The sequence below is a fragment of the Rhinoderma darwinii genome, chromosome 11 (assembly GCF_050947455.1).
Source record: "Rhinoderma darwinii isolate aRhiDar2 chromosome 11, aRhiDar2.hap1, whole genome shotgun sequence".
Lineage (NCBI taxonomy): Eukaryota > Metazoa > Chordata > Amphibia > Anura > Rhinodermatidae > Rhinoderma > Rhinoderma darwinii.
In genome coordinates, this window is record NC_134697.1 from 28231444 (window position 1) to 28247321 (window position 15878).

Below are 15878 nucleotides of genomic sequence, written 5' to 3' on the forward strand. Positions count from 1 at the left end.
GGAGGACAAAAATATGTTCGTGGGCATGAGTCCTAAGTCTTCAGAAAAAAAAAGAAAGTTATGTATTTTGAAATACGGCAAACAACAAAAAGGGGGGGAAAAAAAAACGCTCCGTTGGTTTCCTGGGTAGAAGACTATCTCCCAGGGAAAGGGTTAACCTCATGTGCTCATGAAATGATGACTTAATATTATGTAACTATAATATTTCCCTCCATTAATACACGCGTTGTGCAGTTTGTGGTCAACGTTTCTCACAGATAAAAAGTCACAGATACTTGGTTGCAGAACACAGAATTCTTTTTTAATTAATATCCCATACATGGTACTAAAGAACTGTAAAAAAATATTTATATTCATTGGTTTTAACATGCACAATTTGGTAGACTGCTATAAATAAAAGAAAATGTGTTGGATTATGGCGTTAAAATTCCAGTCATTCAGAGCAGCCGTGGCTTTGATCTATTTAATTGTTTTAAAGATTATGTTTTCAATTACAAAAGTAATGTCCGCTCAACCTCCCTAGTCACCAATATACATGTTTAGTCTATTGCTACAAAGTTTTATGAAAGCAAGGAAGCTCACATCACAACCATATTGGGTAGGCCGTACAGAATATAGCTATATGGGGACGGGTCTCCAAGAAGAAGCCTAGCATCACGGGGGCTCTGCACAGCTTCATCATGTGCGTCCAAAGAATTGTCTTCTTCTATAGCAAGAATGAAAAACAATTATTTACTATGATATATAAGGACAGGACAATAAAAAAAATTACCGGTAGGCTTTTTTGCCTTTTATTTATTTAAATCCCTGGTCTTTCTGGCCAAAGGAGTCCAGTGGGCGGTCCTACTCAGCGATTGACAGGCTGGGTTCACACACCCTATTTACGGACGTAATTCGGGCGTTTACGTCCGAAAATACGGCTCCAAAGCGTCGGCAAACATCTGCCCATTCATTTGAATGAGCTTTACGATGTTCTGTGCCGATGGTCATTTTTTTACGCGCCGCTGTCAAAAGACGGCGCGTAAAAAAGACGGCCGCGTCAAAGAAGTGCCTGTCACTTCTTGAGACGTAATTGGAACCGTTTTCCCTTGACTCCATGGAAAAACAGCTCCAATTACGTCCGTAATGGACGCAGCGAAAAGCGCCTGCACATGCCATTACGGCTGAAATTCCGGAGCTGTTTTCTCCTGAAAACAGCTCCATCATTTCAGCCGTAACGGAGGCTGCCGTGTGAACATACCCACACACTTACACAGGGAAGTCTTTCAATCATTGAGTGAGACAGTCCACTGGACTCCTAAGAATAGAAAATGCATGAATTTAAATTAATCAAATACTAATTATACTGAATAATGTTCAACAAACCCTTATATTAATCTCCTCAGCTTCTCCTGTTCTGTTATATGCAGGAAAATACATTTATGGCATATCCACAGAATACGTCAAAATTGTCTAATAGATGCGGATCCCACCTCTGGGACACAGAGCTAAGGCTGGGTTCACACGACCTATTTTCAAGCGTAAACGAGGCGTATTATGCCTCGATTTACGCCTGAAAATACGGCTACAATATGTCGGCAAACATCTGCGCATTCATTTGAATGGGTTTGCCGACGTACTGAGCCGACGACCTGTCATTTACGCGTCGTCGTTTGACAGCTGTCAAACGACGACGCGTAACTTGACTGCCTCGTCAAAGAAGTGCAGGACACTTCTTTGAAACATAATTTGAGCCGTTCTTCATTGAATTCAATGAAGAACAGCTCTAAATTACGGCCGTCAATGACGCCTCGCAAAATGTGAGGAGGAGCAATTACGTCTGCAATTATGGAGCTGTTTTCTCCTGAAAACTACTCCGTAATTTCAGACGTAAATGCAGTTTACGTGTGCACATACCCTTACTCTCGAACAGTCGTCTCCCGACCGTGTTCCGTCTTATCGCCGCCTCCAGGCAGATCGTCAGTGCACAGCAGACATAGAAGTGAATTGGAGTTATGAAAGTAGCATAGCTCAGCGATCTCGTCCGTCTCCGAAAAAACTGTCCTGCTGTGCACTTGTGCTTTGTCTGGATGTGGCAGCCAGTGGCCGCTTCAACAGGTGGGCCGGGGGACCCCTGTTTGGGAAATGCGTGCGGGTATCAGAGGTGGGACCCACATTCACCAGACATTTATGGCATATCCTAAGGATATGCCATAAATGTCCGTCTTGACACTACCTCTTTAGGCCAGTCACAGGTTAGCCTTAAGCAGTTTTAAAAAAAATGTCTGTACTCTGATAAATAAAGATATGAATCGTTTTGAACCCATCAACTGCTGTAAAAAAGGCTTATACATTGCACAATGAAAAGTTGTTGCTCCAATGCAAAAAAAATAAAGCAACTCCACAAATAGTCTTAATCAAATATATCCTACTAATTCATGTATACAGTAATAGCTTTTTTGTAGTCTGTAGCCATGTAGAGGGAGAGATCTATTCATGTATAGGATCTGTGTACACAAAATGGTAGAATTAATAAAATAAAATGAAAGACTATTTGCAAAGTTGCTTAATTTTTGTAGATGCAAAAAACAAAAAAAAAAACAACGACATTTACTATAAGGCCCTGTTCACACGTTTTTTTGCAGCAGAAAAAGTCTGCATCAGAATTCCATCAGGAATTTTGAGGCCAATTTTGAGGCTTATGCAAGGACTGCAGACAAAAAAGGTCAGAGACGGAAACCGCGGCAAGAAAGGACACAATGATTTTTTTTGCCCGCAAGCGGCCAAAAGCCGCCCGGGGACACAACACCTCTGCCTCCCATTGAAATCAATAGGGGGGCGATTTAGGTCGTTTTTTGCCGCTGATTTTCGCATCAAAATCAGCGCCAAAAACTCTGTACAGGGCCTAACTTTCAAGCCATGTTTAGGATTCTGGAATTGATATGCAAAGTTTATTACAAAGTTGGAGAACTTTTTATTATACGATGCACCAGAATTTTTTTTTTTAATACGTGCAAAATACTGTGAGAAATTACAGAAAATAATGCTGCAAAAGTAGCTCATAGCAAACAAGCCCATCAGTCACTATTTTTATCTTTGTTCTTTTTTTTGAATGGTCGCTGTGATGACTAAAGGCCCTTTTACACTGGGCAATTATCGGGCAGACAAGCATTCATATAACGCCTGTTCCCGATAATTGCCCTGTGTAAACATGGCAGCGATCAGCAGATGAACGAGCAATCTGCTGGCCGTATAGTTTTAAAAAAGTGAAATATGATCGTTGTCGGCAGCTCATCTCCCTGTGTAAACAGGGAAACGTGCTGCCAATGTGATAATAATGTATGGGGACGAGAGATCGGAGCAACGACCACTCATCCCCATACATAGCTCCGTGTGACAAGAGCAAACGAGCGCCGATCAACGATGTCTCGTTGATCGGCGCTCGCTGCACCGGCCGAATATCGGCAGATGTAAAGGGGCCTTAACACCACAATTTATCTGAATAGTTATTTATTAGCCTCTCCCATTGCTTGACGATGTCCACCTATTTTTGCTTTGTATGATAAAGGTACTACTACTACTACCACTGAATGTACACCGTTCAATGTGTGGTTCAAGTAATCTTGTGCAGGAGCAGTTACTTACCGTTCACTTTGATTTCAGAGTCGCTTTCTAGTTTTCTCGGAATATGTAGTGTTTGCCCCGTCGTCTTGCCGAGAGCTAACAAATCTGACGAGATAAATGAATTTTCATGGAACAAGTGAAGATAAAGAACATCAAATATAACTAAATAAAACATGGTGGACACACAAAAATAATTTCTGTGGGAAAAACATTTTGGTTTTGCACAATTTAGGGTTCAAATCTTACCTCCCCACATGTATGCATTGTCACTAGTGAGAGAGGGAGAGATCTATAAAACCACTCACATTCTGAAAGGTATTCCAGTCTTTTGGCATTCTGCTCAGGAGGTGTATGCCACTGGTTCATCATTATAGAGCGCACACCCGCCACGCTTAGCATAAGGGCGGTTTCCACAGGTCGTTCCAACCACAAGGAAGATTTACTGGATACATAGAATTGGAAACATTCATTAGACACAATAATTTAGAGGGGTATTCTCAGAAGAGAAATTGATGGCTACTCTTTGGGGGGCCGGGTCATGTTATGAAAAAGTCTAAGGGTGGGTGAATACTTGTCATGGACACCTTACATTAATGGAGAACATCTTTCACCAATCTTAAAGCTTTAGGGCCCTTATACACCGGCCAATTATCAGGCAAACGAGCGTTCACAAAACAGGGCAACGATTTGCTTATGAATAAGCAAAGGCTCGTTCATCGGCTGATCGTATCGTTTACGCAGCTTAAAATACTATCGGTGTGGCAGGCACATCTCCCTGTGTAAACAGGGAGGAGCGCTGCTGACATGATAGAAATGTACGGGAAAAGGGCGCCGGAGAGTGTAATAGGACCCTTAGACAACAGCTACTTGTTTAAATGATCCCTTTATAATAAGCAGATCACAAAGTGTCCCCTCCGTTGAGCCCTTAAGTGATCAGATGTTATCTGTGAGGAAACCTGCCAGTAAATGTTACATTTCTCTGCAGCGCCACCACAGGGCAAATTGAGCATTATACTTATTGAAAAAATGGTTTGTCTGTGCAACGCAGGACAGGACAAGTCCTCCAGAGAGAGGGAGAGACACTCTTTGTAACCGCTCTCCACTCTGGCCAAGAAGTGTGGACCTCCCCCCCACTATGACCTCAGAAATCCCTAATAGGGTATATAAAAGTGGGTTTTCTAAACTGGACAATGAATTAATAATGAATAAAAAAAACAACAGAATTATTCAATAAAAAAGTTGCATTTAAATTTTTACCTTTTTTGTACATCATTCATGGATTGCCTTGAAAAACTTCGACTTGTTCGCACTTGATCCAAAAGAATCATTAGCTGGCAATCTAAAAAAGAAAATTCACATCTACATATTCAACAATTTCCACAAGGAGATGGGGACTCCTAGCAGCCACATGTCCAGCATTTTATAAGGGTCCCGTAACTATGGCCTTAAAAAGGAAAAAAAAAAAACTACTACAACATTACTATCGCTTGTTGATAAATGACTTGCTTTTTGGCAGACGAATAGCTCATTTTGCAGCTTATTTCTTTACAGATAATGGCAGATTTTTAGTATTTCCAATCTTATGAGAAATACATAATATTTATTACACATTATGGAAAGTGAATGGTCAAAGGAGAAAGTGTTATATAATAATAATTCATTTGACTGTCACTATACTGACTGAAAGTCCAGGACAGGTTAATGGAACCAGCGTATTGTTAGGGAAGGTCAGTTCTGCGGAGATCAGGACAATTCATCACTTATATTCATCCTAAGTGTAAAAGCTATCACATAGCTGTGTCTCTAAGGACTTGTTATATTGATACTACACAGGACTATAAGGAACAGGTATATATACTATGAATAGAACACAGGATGATTGCCACGTGAGATACATTGTACATCTTGTCTTTGCTGGACAAGCATATATGGCACTAGGTCTCCTGGGCCACCTTAATGCATTTTCCATGTACTGTTAATAATGTAAGCTTGCTCTGCATAGCTACAATATATTACCACTGGAATCATTGAACCACTTGGGAATTTTAATAAATAATATTTCCAAAAATGGGAAGTTAAATATTTATATTTAGATGATTGAAGATGATTTGCTACCATTGACACTATTAGGCTAGATTCACACGAGCGTGTCCATTTTGCGCGTGTAAAAAATGCAGCGCTTTTTTGCGTTGCAGTTTCATGTGACATCCGTGTCTGTGTTTTCTACATGCAAGGGTTTGTTTTTTCCCTCATCATTTCTTTAGCACCTGTTGTGTGAATCCCGTCCGTGTGCTGCCCATTTTTTTCACACACCCATTGACTTCAATGGGCTGCGTGGTGCGCAAAAACGCACCCAAAATAGGACATGCAGTGAGTTTCACGCAATGGACACACGCTGCGTGAAACAACACATATCTGAATAGCCCTATCGATTTTCATAGGTCCATTTGGCGTCCGTGAAAAAAATGGACAGCACACAGACGTGAAATACGCCCTTGTGAATAAGGTATACCACGTCCCTGCTTCCGATTACACTAAATGGCTAAATAATTTCAGGCTGTTCACTGTTCCCAAGCATGGCATCATGGTGACTCCCTGAAAGTGACCGAATTTGGGTAGCTATGCTGGGTGTGTAGGTCTACAGAGTTTCCCCGTGTCCTGAATGGCTGATTGCGGCCCTGATCCCTGTGTCCCCCATTCTACATAGCACATATTAGGGAATCTTAATGAAGTGTAAACAAATACATATTTTTTTTTTTTTTATCATTTAGATTTGTTATTATTATTGAATTTCTTCATTTAAAATACTCCACAGTGCAAGGAAAAAAATAACAAAAAAGACTCTGACAGAACAAAAAGGCTTACATACAGTATTGATAAGGATCAATCCAAACAATAAAACACAAGTGAGCCGGCTAGTGTGACCGACCAATAGGGCAGATTTATCTAATCCTATAGACCAAGCCGCAGTCAACGGCTGCTCTAATTCAGCCGCTTACTTAATAAAAGAAGAGAAAAAGCTATCTATAACCACAAGTGGATTTGGGCTTTTAACGTTACTGAAGTGTTTAGACAGTGCCAGGACGGGATGTCTATTCACAATCCCGGCACTTCCTTGACGTTTGTTTGGTACTTACAGCAGAGCAAGCGTAATCTCCCTGTAACCTGTCATTTACAGCAAGATCTCGCAAGATTACGCTTTGCTCTGCTGTAAATACCAAACAAACGTTAACGAAGTGCCGGGATTGTGAATAGACATCCCGCCCTGGCTGGAAGGAATGCCTAGTCACGGTCTAAACACTTCAGTAACGTTAATGTCAGTATAAGACAGCACATAGTGGACAACGCAGTGTCACTATGCACTGACTAAATGAATTGAGAGACGTGCATGACGCTGATTGGTCACTAATTGGTCAGCGTCATACACTCCTCTGTACAACGCCCACTTGGTCTAAAGTAAAAACTCGCCAACTTGGGCATTAAGAAACGAATTAGCATAAAGCTAAAATCGCTCCTAACGTGGTAAAAATAGATCGTTTTTCGAAATAAAAAGCACTGCTATCACCTACATTATAGCGCCCATCTCCTTATGTAGGAGACAGGACACTTATAATGTGGTGACAGAGTCTCTTTAAGAGTATTAATTGGTTTAGCACAACTGATATTTGTTACCAGTCGCTTGATAAGAGCCTCATGACCCAGGCCACTCTGCAATTTTGTGATCCCAATTGATATTTACCAACCAAAACAGTAACTTTTATAAATGAAGAAAAGGCAACAACACATATAAAACTCCAAAATATGCCTGCAAGGGGAGAAAAGAAAGGGTAGAAGGAAAAAATAAAAAAACTTCCTTCACCACTAAACACAATTTACAAATTAAACCATTATACCAGCCCTAGGAGCATTTTCTGTTCAGGGGGTATTACTGCTATCCAGCTATCCCATTGCTTATAGAACATTTTTGGTATAGACAATACCATATCCCACAATGGTCTGAGTTCTGTATAGTCCCACCATATGTGTAGCATAGTCCTCCTCTTAGTGACACATCTCCAACATTCCTCGAGAACTGAAGGATTCATTTGGTGGAGAAGTGCAGGACATCTGTACCACTTAGTTAATAGCTTATAATTTTGCTCCTTTGCTCTGCATGTTAGTGCCATTTTATTAGACAAGATAAAGACTTTCATCTGTTATGATAACTACATCTAGCACCCTGGCTCTTGAGTACGATGGATTTTCAGGAGTAGTTGCGTCTAAAAGCAAACCATATAACCTTGAAAAAATGGATGTCAGGGTCGAAGACTCCAAAAAATTTGTGTCTAATGTATAGGTGATGCAAGGAAATAAGCGTCTTGGTTCCTGGAACATATGTAAGAGAAAAGTTACAAGTAGGATATCCACGAAAGGGGAATCTTAGCATTTGCCAATCTGTAAAGGATAAAAGGGCTAAGCCCTAAAGAATATGATGTAAGCGGGTATTGTCGGATTAATTCTAACAAAGGAAAGCATCAGAGCCATCAGCCATGGTGGGAAAGCAAGATTGTGGACAAGAGGGGTCAGTGGGTGTTGCCTCTAGTGAAAGCAATGGTAGAGAGTACCAAGAAGGACAGACCAAGTCCGCTTCTAATTCCACCCACTGCTTTGAGGATCTGTGGAAATGCCAGTGAAATAGCTGGCGCCGGACCGCCACAGTGGGGTATAATTTAGCGTTGGGGATTACGAAGTGTTGTGATATCATAAAGTGTTCCATGGGACTGGAAGTAAATCTATCGTTTTATCTTGACTCAGCAAATTACATGGTGCACAAAAGGAACAGATGAATTACAAATTCGCCACAATTACATCTAACCATGGCTTGTGCTATTAGAATGCCTCATGTAATTTACAGTAAACTTTGTTAATTCAAGGGACCAATTTTCACCTTTTTGCTAGCATTTAATTATTTCTATAGAAACATTTGTGACAGGCCATGATATCTAATTCTATAAAATATTGATCTTCGAAATGCAATAACTTAGAAATAAAGCGTAGCTCAGAGACAACAGGTCCCCTGTTATAATCAAAACGCGGCGGTCTCTATGGTTTGTTTTTTCTTCAAATATAAATGTTCCTACACTTTATCAATAACAAATTGACTCTGTCACTTTTAATCCCCAGGTATTACATTTAAAAAAAAAAAAACTTAAAACGAAGCACTTATGTTTTTGTGCATTACATCACATTTGTACACATTGTATTACATAGAGTTTTGTACTATTATATTGTTTGTCAGGTAACAGAAATGTCTATATTGGAATGGAAACTTATGTTGGAGATCTGCCCTAACACAGTATATTGGGGAAGAGTATAAACTAACAACTCGATAATACATAAATATCACTGCAATTTCTCCCTTTACAAGTCGTGACAATCCAATAATAGAGCAGGAAGTTGGAATTCCCAATGGTTGCTTCATGTAATAAGACTTTGCTGCTGCCTATTGAGCTGATCATCAGATCTCCCACGATTGAGCGGGGTGCCATTCTAGTAATAATAGTTCTTGACATTACATGACAGATTTGTAGGGCAACGTCAGGGAATTTTTCCTGTCAGGCTTAATGAGATTACAGGGTTTAGGCAAACTCCTAATAAGCAAGCAATTTAGTTAAGATGATGAATAGACAATACAGTCGATGGGTTAAATTCTCTTGGAATCATAACAGCATTAAAGAGGATGTCCATTTTGGACAATCCCTTTTTTGTTAGAAGGGTCCTCTGACCATAAGCTGAACACAGGATGTCCCGCGGCTGGAACCTTCATCAGTCAGCTGTAATATGTGAGAAAATCCATCAGCAAGTGTTCAACTCTAATGCATCTGAGGGAGACATCAGTAAATAACTGGAGCGATGTTAATACATACCAGATAGGTCTTTCAAAAATCTGTAATATGCCATAATCCTGTGAAACATCCGGGACAGTATTATAATGAAAAGCTATATGTACAGCTTCATTAGGAAGCCGATGCCACAAACCTGGGATCTCATTTAATGTATATTCAACATTGCCAGACAGACATAACCGGGTAAAGACGATCATGATCTTTGGTCATTAGTGATTCAGATCTCATCAAATGGTCCATTCCCAAAGAAAATGATGACTGCATGAGCTGCTGTTATAACATGCTTCTAAAGATGCCCATTTTTAACAGAGGCAATAGAACCCAGACTGAGGTATAGTAATGCCACTTGGGGGGAGAAGGTCATTTATTTCCCTGACATGAGCAAGTGGAGCACAAAAATGGCTTTCGACTGTTGTATATTTCTGATAGCACTCAGTCTTTTCAAGTACTAATTGTAGTTATAATTGTAATTAATCCTCACCTGTTAAATCCATAGCGAGAAATTTGTCTAATAGTATATTTGCTAAAAGCCTCTCTGTCCCATAGAAGATAAACGCACTGCAGCTTGTCATCAGGCTTTCCCACTCTGCATGGCTGAAAGACAATGAATAAACAGTAACGTAGTAAAATTCTAATCAGAGGAGTTCTTCGCTTTTGACAATCCCTATTTGTTAGAAAGGTCTCTTGACAATCAGTAGATCACAAAGTGTGTGGGACCCCCAGCGATCAGTTGTTGTCTGTGTGGAAACCTGGCAGTGAGTATTCAAATTCCCTGCAGCAGAACCACAGGAGAAATGAAGCATTACACAGTGTCCATTCACATCAATGGATTGTATGTATAATGCAGGACAGGACTGGTCCTCCAGAGCAATAGATGCTCTTTGTAACTGCCCTCCACTCCGGCCAAGAGATGAGAATCCTATACAGATAACCCCCATATATTAACTCAGAACGCCCTGGTCGGGAATGTGAAAATGGGTTTTCTAAACTGGACAACCCCTTTAAGGGAACGTTTAAAAGACTGTGTTTTTGATCCATGTTAGGTTCAAATATTTCTTGCCAAAACTCATCGAACTAAATCAGTAGAGTCCTTCCTCTTATGAATTACTGTGACTCACGAGTGACCTCAATGTTTCCTTACAAGGTAAATTATGATCATGCATTTTTCCTCCCCATATGGAAAAATGTGAATAGTGGTAATGCCACAATTTTATTGGAACCCCATGTCCCTTTTAGCCTAAGTGGTGATGGAGTGTGTAGATGATAAACTATCAGCACTTCCATCCGCACAGTTTTTCATTAAAAGATGACCACCAGTCACCATTTTAGGCAAGCGGCATTACAGCAAGTAGTTGATTTTCTTCTATCCTTTGTCTGATAATTCAGATATTCTGATAATCCAGTATTTGTTTCTAGCACACAGCTAAATGATAATCTTGAATTTCAGACTAGAACCAGAAGACTAAACAGCAGCTGACCCAATTCTAAGACTCACTGATTAAAAATAGCAGTGTATTTTGTATTAGGTTTATTTGGGGCTGTCATCCATGACTGTCTAATCACCCAGATATTTGGTAATCTGGAACCCACCAAAACCAGCAGATTTTTAAAATCGTCAGACCCACTATTTTATATCTGCTTGTGGTTGAAGGCATATTATAAACTAGCATTTTGTGCTCAATCAGTAGGCAGGGAAAATCTTAAATCCTGCAGGTGTGCACCCATAATGTATGTGAATAGCTGTGTTACTGACATGGAGCATATCTACTTAAATTGGAGTGTACCTCCAAACAGGGAATACACTTAAAAAACTCATGCCGTATTACAAATACATGTGGTATGGATCCATAATACAGCGGCCATGAATAAATTGTGGCATGTTTCATTGCATGCTATATTGCGCAGGAAAGCAGTGCCTTATGGAGGTATCAAACTGAGTCCCCAATGCATACAACCCATAGGGACTGCATGTGTTGTCCTACAGGGACTGGCACACAGCTTTGCATGCGCATGAGTCCCAGTACAGGACGATTCCTGATGTAAACTGGAATAAGCAAGGCTGATTATGAGATTTCAGACTCTTCCTGCCTGATATCCTACTACACCAGTTGTGTCAGTCACAATAACTGCCCCAGAACCACAATTCAGCCAATGCCAGCACTACTTATAGTTGTCAAAAAGTTTATCTCTATAGTAAATATAAAAGTTTTCATTGAGATTTGAAAAGTGTAAATAAATGCTCCCACGTCTTTTTAATATCTCCTTGCATTGTAAGCTGAGGTTTAACGTATTGACTGTACAAACGTCAATAAAACAGTAAGTCTAAAAACAATTAAAAGATAACAATGAACCACATTGACTTGCTTGTATTGACACTAAAAAGCCAATTGTGGATCCTCAGCGGAGAACCAACCTGGGCACGTGTGAACTGCCTGTAATTCCTTCCCAATTAGCAGCAAATTGCTGGCTGTATTTTGCAAGTAGTTCATTCATTTTATAGACTGGGCTCAGCGTTTCTGAAAAGAGACAAAATGAATAGAAAATTCAGTTTTTGAGCTCTTGGATAGCGACCTTTTCATTTTGTATGATCTAGCAAGTATAAAGTAAAATAATCTTCTTCAATAAATAAGCAGATATCAAAGGTCTTTTTATGCATTTGCCGACATTAGGTTTCAATAAATCCATACATAAATCAGCGCAACAAAATATAATTTAATATGGATTTTCAGTGGAAGATGGAAAAGTAATGTTGCAAAGTCATCAAGCTGAACAAACACAAAAAATATGCATACTAACAAATGATACTAAGAAATGCTAATTTTATATATGCAGTATAAGATTATACTGTAGAGTCTGTACCGGGATCTTTTAGGTCATTGTAAGGATCCACAATATCTGTTAAATAAAGGTAAGGAAGCACAGCAATAAAGAACCATACAAAAGGAATTGAACTCTTAGGGCTTATTCAGACGGACGGGATATACGTCCGTGCAACGCGCGTGATTTTCACACGTGTCGCACGGACCTATATTAGTCTATGGGGCCGTGCAGACATGTGCGGGATTTTTACGCCGCGTTAGTCGGCGGCGAAAAAGTCGCGACATGTCCGTTTTTTCTGCGTTTTTCGCGCATCATGCACCCATTGAAGTCAATGGGTGCATGAAAACCACGCATGTTACACGGAAGCAGTTCCTTGCGAACTGCGTGATTCGCGCAACAGCTGTGAAAAGGATGAATGAAAACAGAAAAGCACCACATGCTTTTCTGTTTACAAACATCCAAATGGAGTGTCATAATGATGGCGGCTGCGCGAAAACCACGCAGCCACGCATCATATGATGCTGCCACACGGAGCTGTCAAGTGCCTTTTGCACGTGTGAATCCAGCCTTAGAATACAGACCAAACCTGCCTTTTATTCTCTTAGGTTTAGAGGAAGTCCATGGGGCCTTTGGAGAGAGGAGACCTAGTCCTGGTTGGCGCAAGATTGGAAGAGGACTCGCCCCTCGAAAGGAACAGTACCATTTGCAAACAAAGGCTAAGGGATTGGCCAAGGGTTACAGAAAGGCTGCGGAGGGGGAATGAAATCCCAGGCCCTTCTGTCCTGGGTGTTAAAACCTGACATCAAATGGGGGAAAGGGATTTTGATCTTTGCTATGGGACCCCCCTCTCTTCTGTGTAAGCCACTGGGTGTAGTTAAGCAAAAACATCTAGCTAGAGGATACATTTAAAGCGATGGGTATCCACCGGAATACAGTTCGCTGGTAGAACACGATTAATGGGTACCTGCAAAAAATAGAAAAAACAACACTTGCTTTAAGCATATTTATAGTATTAAAATACTTTATTTTTATTTCAAAATGTATCTGTCTTATCATAGATTTTGACTGACTGTTCATTTAGCTGAAATGAATGGAACTAATATGAGGAGTTGGCATTGCTGCTCCCAGGGTGCCTTTGGTCTGGGATGTAGATGGTCCATTCTAAGTGTAGGAATACCTTTCCCTTATGTAGTAATCCAGGCACAGGAGTTACAAGGACAGCTACACAAACAAGATTTTCAGATATGGAGGGAGTAGATGGGAGGATGGATGAGAGACTAGGGAAGAGTCGGTGTATACACCCGGTGACTGAGTGACCAAAGATAGTTCCCCATGGCCTCCAAAATGTCTGACAACAGTTGTATCTTCCTCTCCACAGTTTCAGTAGGAATAGCTCATTTGGAGCAGCAGCTCTAGCAAGTGAAATACTGCACAGACTTAGGAAATATGAATATTCATGAGCACAATTTTACTATTTGGGTGGAGAGGCACTTTTAAGTAGGAATAAATGGTGTGTACAATAAATATGGATGATCTAGAGTTAGTGGGAGGAAGATTGATTATGATTGAATACATATGTTCATCCGTCACATTCACTTTTCACAATTTAGAACAATGGACATTCAGTAACTAGACATACAGTTAGACACAACAACCAACCACAACTAACCTGAATAAATTTGTATAGGTTTATTTTAGAGCAATTTCACGTTACTGAACTTTAAAACTGCAGTCTGCACCATGAATTGCAAAGTGCAGTGTAGATCTACCATTGCTACCAGGGAGCGGTGTAAAATGGAACAATCCTAACCTAACAAGTGTGATTTTTACTGCAGCCATATAGGTTGTTACTAAGGGGAAATTGAGATATTAAAGTGGCCATGCAGATTGGGGAAACGTTGGCAGATGCTGACAACTTCACTGGGTTTTAAACAAATAAAAAAGGAGGGGAAGAGGTAGGGAAGAGAAGGGCAAGAAGCATAAATATCAATGGATCTCTTTGAATGGAAAAAAATAAAAAAATAAAATGACCAGCTTAATTTCATGCGGTGTACTTAAAAAAAGGGACCATTCACCCCATCCCCATTAGGTATACCATACCTCTCTAAGCTGAACTCAATGGTGACGGAACGCTAGCTAATAGTTTCCGTCTGTCACCGTTGTGACAGGGTTCCGTCGTTTCGACGGAATCAATAGCGCAGTCGACTGCGCTATTGGTTCCGTCAAGAACAACGGAACCCTGTCACAATGGTGACAAATTTAAACCATTAGATAGGGTTCCATCACTATTGATATCAATGGTGAGGGAAACGGAAGCTTAGGTTACCATTTGCCTTTCCGTTGAGGGGTTAACCCAACGTAAACCTCCGATGGAACCCCTCAACGGAAGGGCAGCGGTGATGTGAACAGGCCCTAAGCCTCCTTCCCTTCGTCTGTCACAGTGAGTCTGCATGCCGTGTCTTTAGTTAGAGCGCGTCCACAAGTCCTTAGTACTCTTGCATTGCGCTGAGTGCACAGTACAAGTGATATTACATCCTGTCTTTACACATGCATTGTGAAGTCTTTATCTCACAGTAGATAGGGAGGCTACAGTAAAGGCCCTTTTACACGGGCCAATTATTGGGCAAACGAGCGTTCATCGGCTGATCGCATAGTATACGCAGCATAAAATGTTATCGTTGCCAGCAGCACATCTCCCCCTGTACACAGGGAGACGTGCTGCCGACATGATAGAAATGAATGAGGACGAGCGATCATAGTAACAAGCGCTCGTCCTCATACTAGCTTCCTGTGAAAAAAGCAAACACGCGCCGATCAACGAGCTGTCTCGTTGATCGGCGCTCGTTTACACGGTCCACGTCGGCCCGTGTAAGAGGACCACTGTAATTTGAAGCGAGCCCCCTTTCCCTGGAGCTGAAGACAGAATTGCCAAAGCAACAGACGATAGAGGACAAATTTGAGGGGCCCTGAAATAGAACGAACAGGTAAGGCTTCGTTCACATCTGTGTCGGGACTCCGTTCGTGGGTTCCGTCTGAGCTTTCCGTCAGGGGTACCTATGAACAGAATCCAAACTGAAACCATTGGTTTCTGTTTGCATCACCATTGATTTCAACGGTGACGGATGCGGTGAAAATGTTTTCCGTTTGTCACCGTTGTGTAAGGGTTCCGTCGTTTTGACGGAATGAATAGCGCAGTCGACTACGGTATTGATTCAGCCAAAAAAACAACGGAACCCTTAAACAATGGTTTCCGTTGGTTTCAGTTTGGATTCCGTTCATGGGTTCCCTGACGGAAATCTCAGATGGAACCCATGAATGTATCCCCAACGCAGATGTGAACTAAGTCAAACTTCAAATAGATTTTTAACTATAAAAAACAAACAAATCGGCTGATGAAGCTATTTAATAAAGTTTATTACTTTTCAAATACAATTCATATCTGTCATAAAAAAAATAAAGTGCAGTTACTCTTTAAGAGAACAATGAAATTTGAAGATACAGCCTGGGTTACGTGACTGAGCTAGCATGACATCGAATAAACTAGACAATGCTATTTGGAATTTTATTTAT

The 15878-nt window shown here is 40.7% G+C and overlaps 1 protein-coding gene across 3 annotated transcripts in view; it reads right to left on the bottom strand.

Annotated features, from left to right (window-relative positions):
* Nucleotides 1-449: 449 nt before the first annotated feature.
* CFAP46 (cilia and flagella associated protein 46) overlaps nucleotides 450-15878 on the bottom strand; it is a 151717-nt gene continuing 136288 nt past the window's right edge. For all 3 annotated transcript variants that reach the window (XM_075843226.1, XM_075843225.1, XM_075843227.1), the window contains 8 exons: nucleotides 13212-13272; nucleotides 12348-12383; nucleotides 11902-12004; nucleotides 9970-10082; nucleotides 4861-4942; nucleotides 3909-4045; nucleotides 3625-3708; nucleotides 450-706 (listed from right to left, as the gene is read on the bottom strand). In XM_075843226.1, the coding sequence (XP_075699341.1) occupies nucleotides 579-706; nucleotides 3625-3708; nucleotides 3909-4045; nucleotides 4861-4942; nucleotides 9970-10082; nucleotides 11902-12004; nucleotides 12348-12383; nucleotides 13212-13272 (744 nt within the window). In that variant the 3' untranslated portion in view covers nucleotides 450-578. The remainder of the gene's footprint in view (nucleotides 707-3624; nucleotides 3709-3908; nucleotides 4046-4860; nucleotides 4943-9969; nucleotides 10083-11901; nucleotides 12005-12347; nucleotides 12384-13211; nucleotides 13273-15878) is intronic.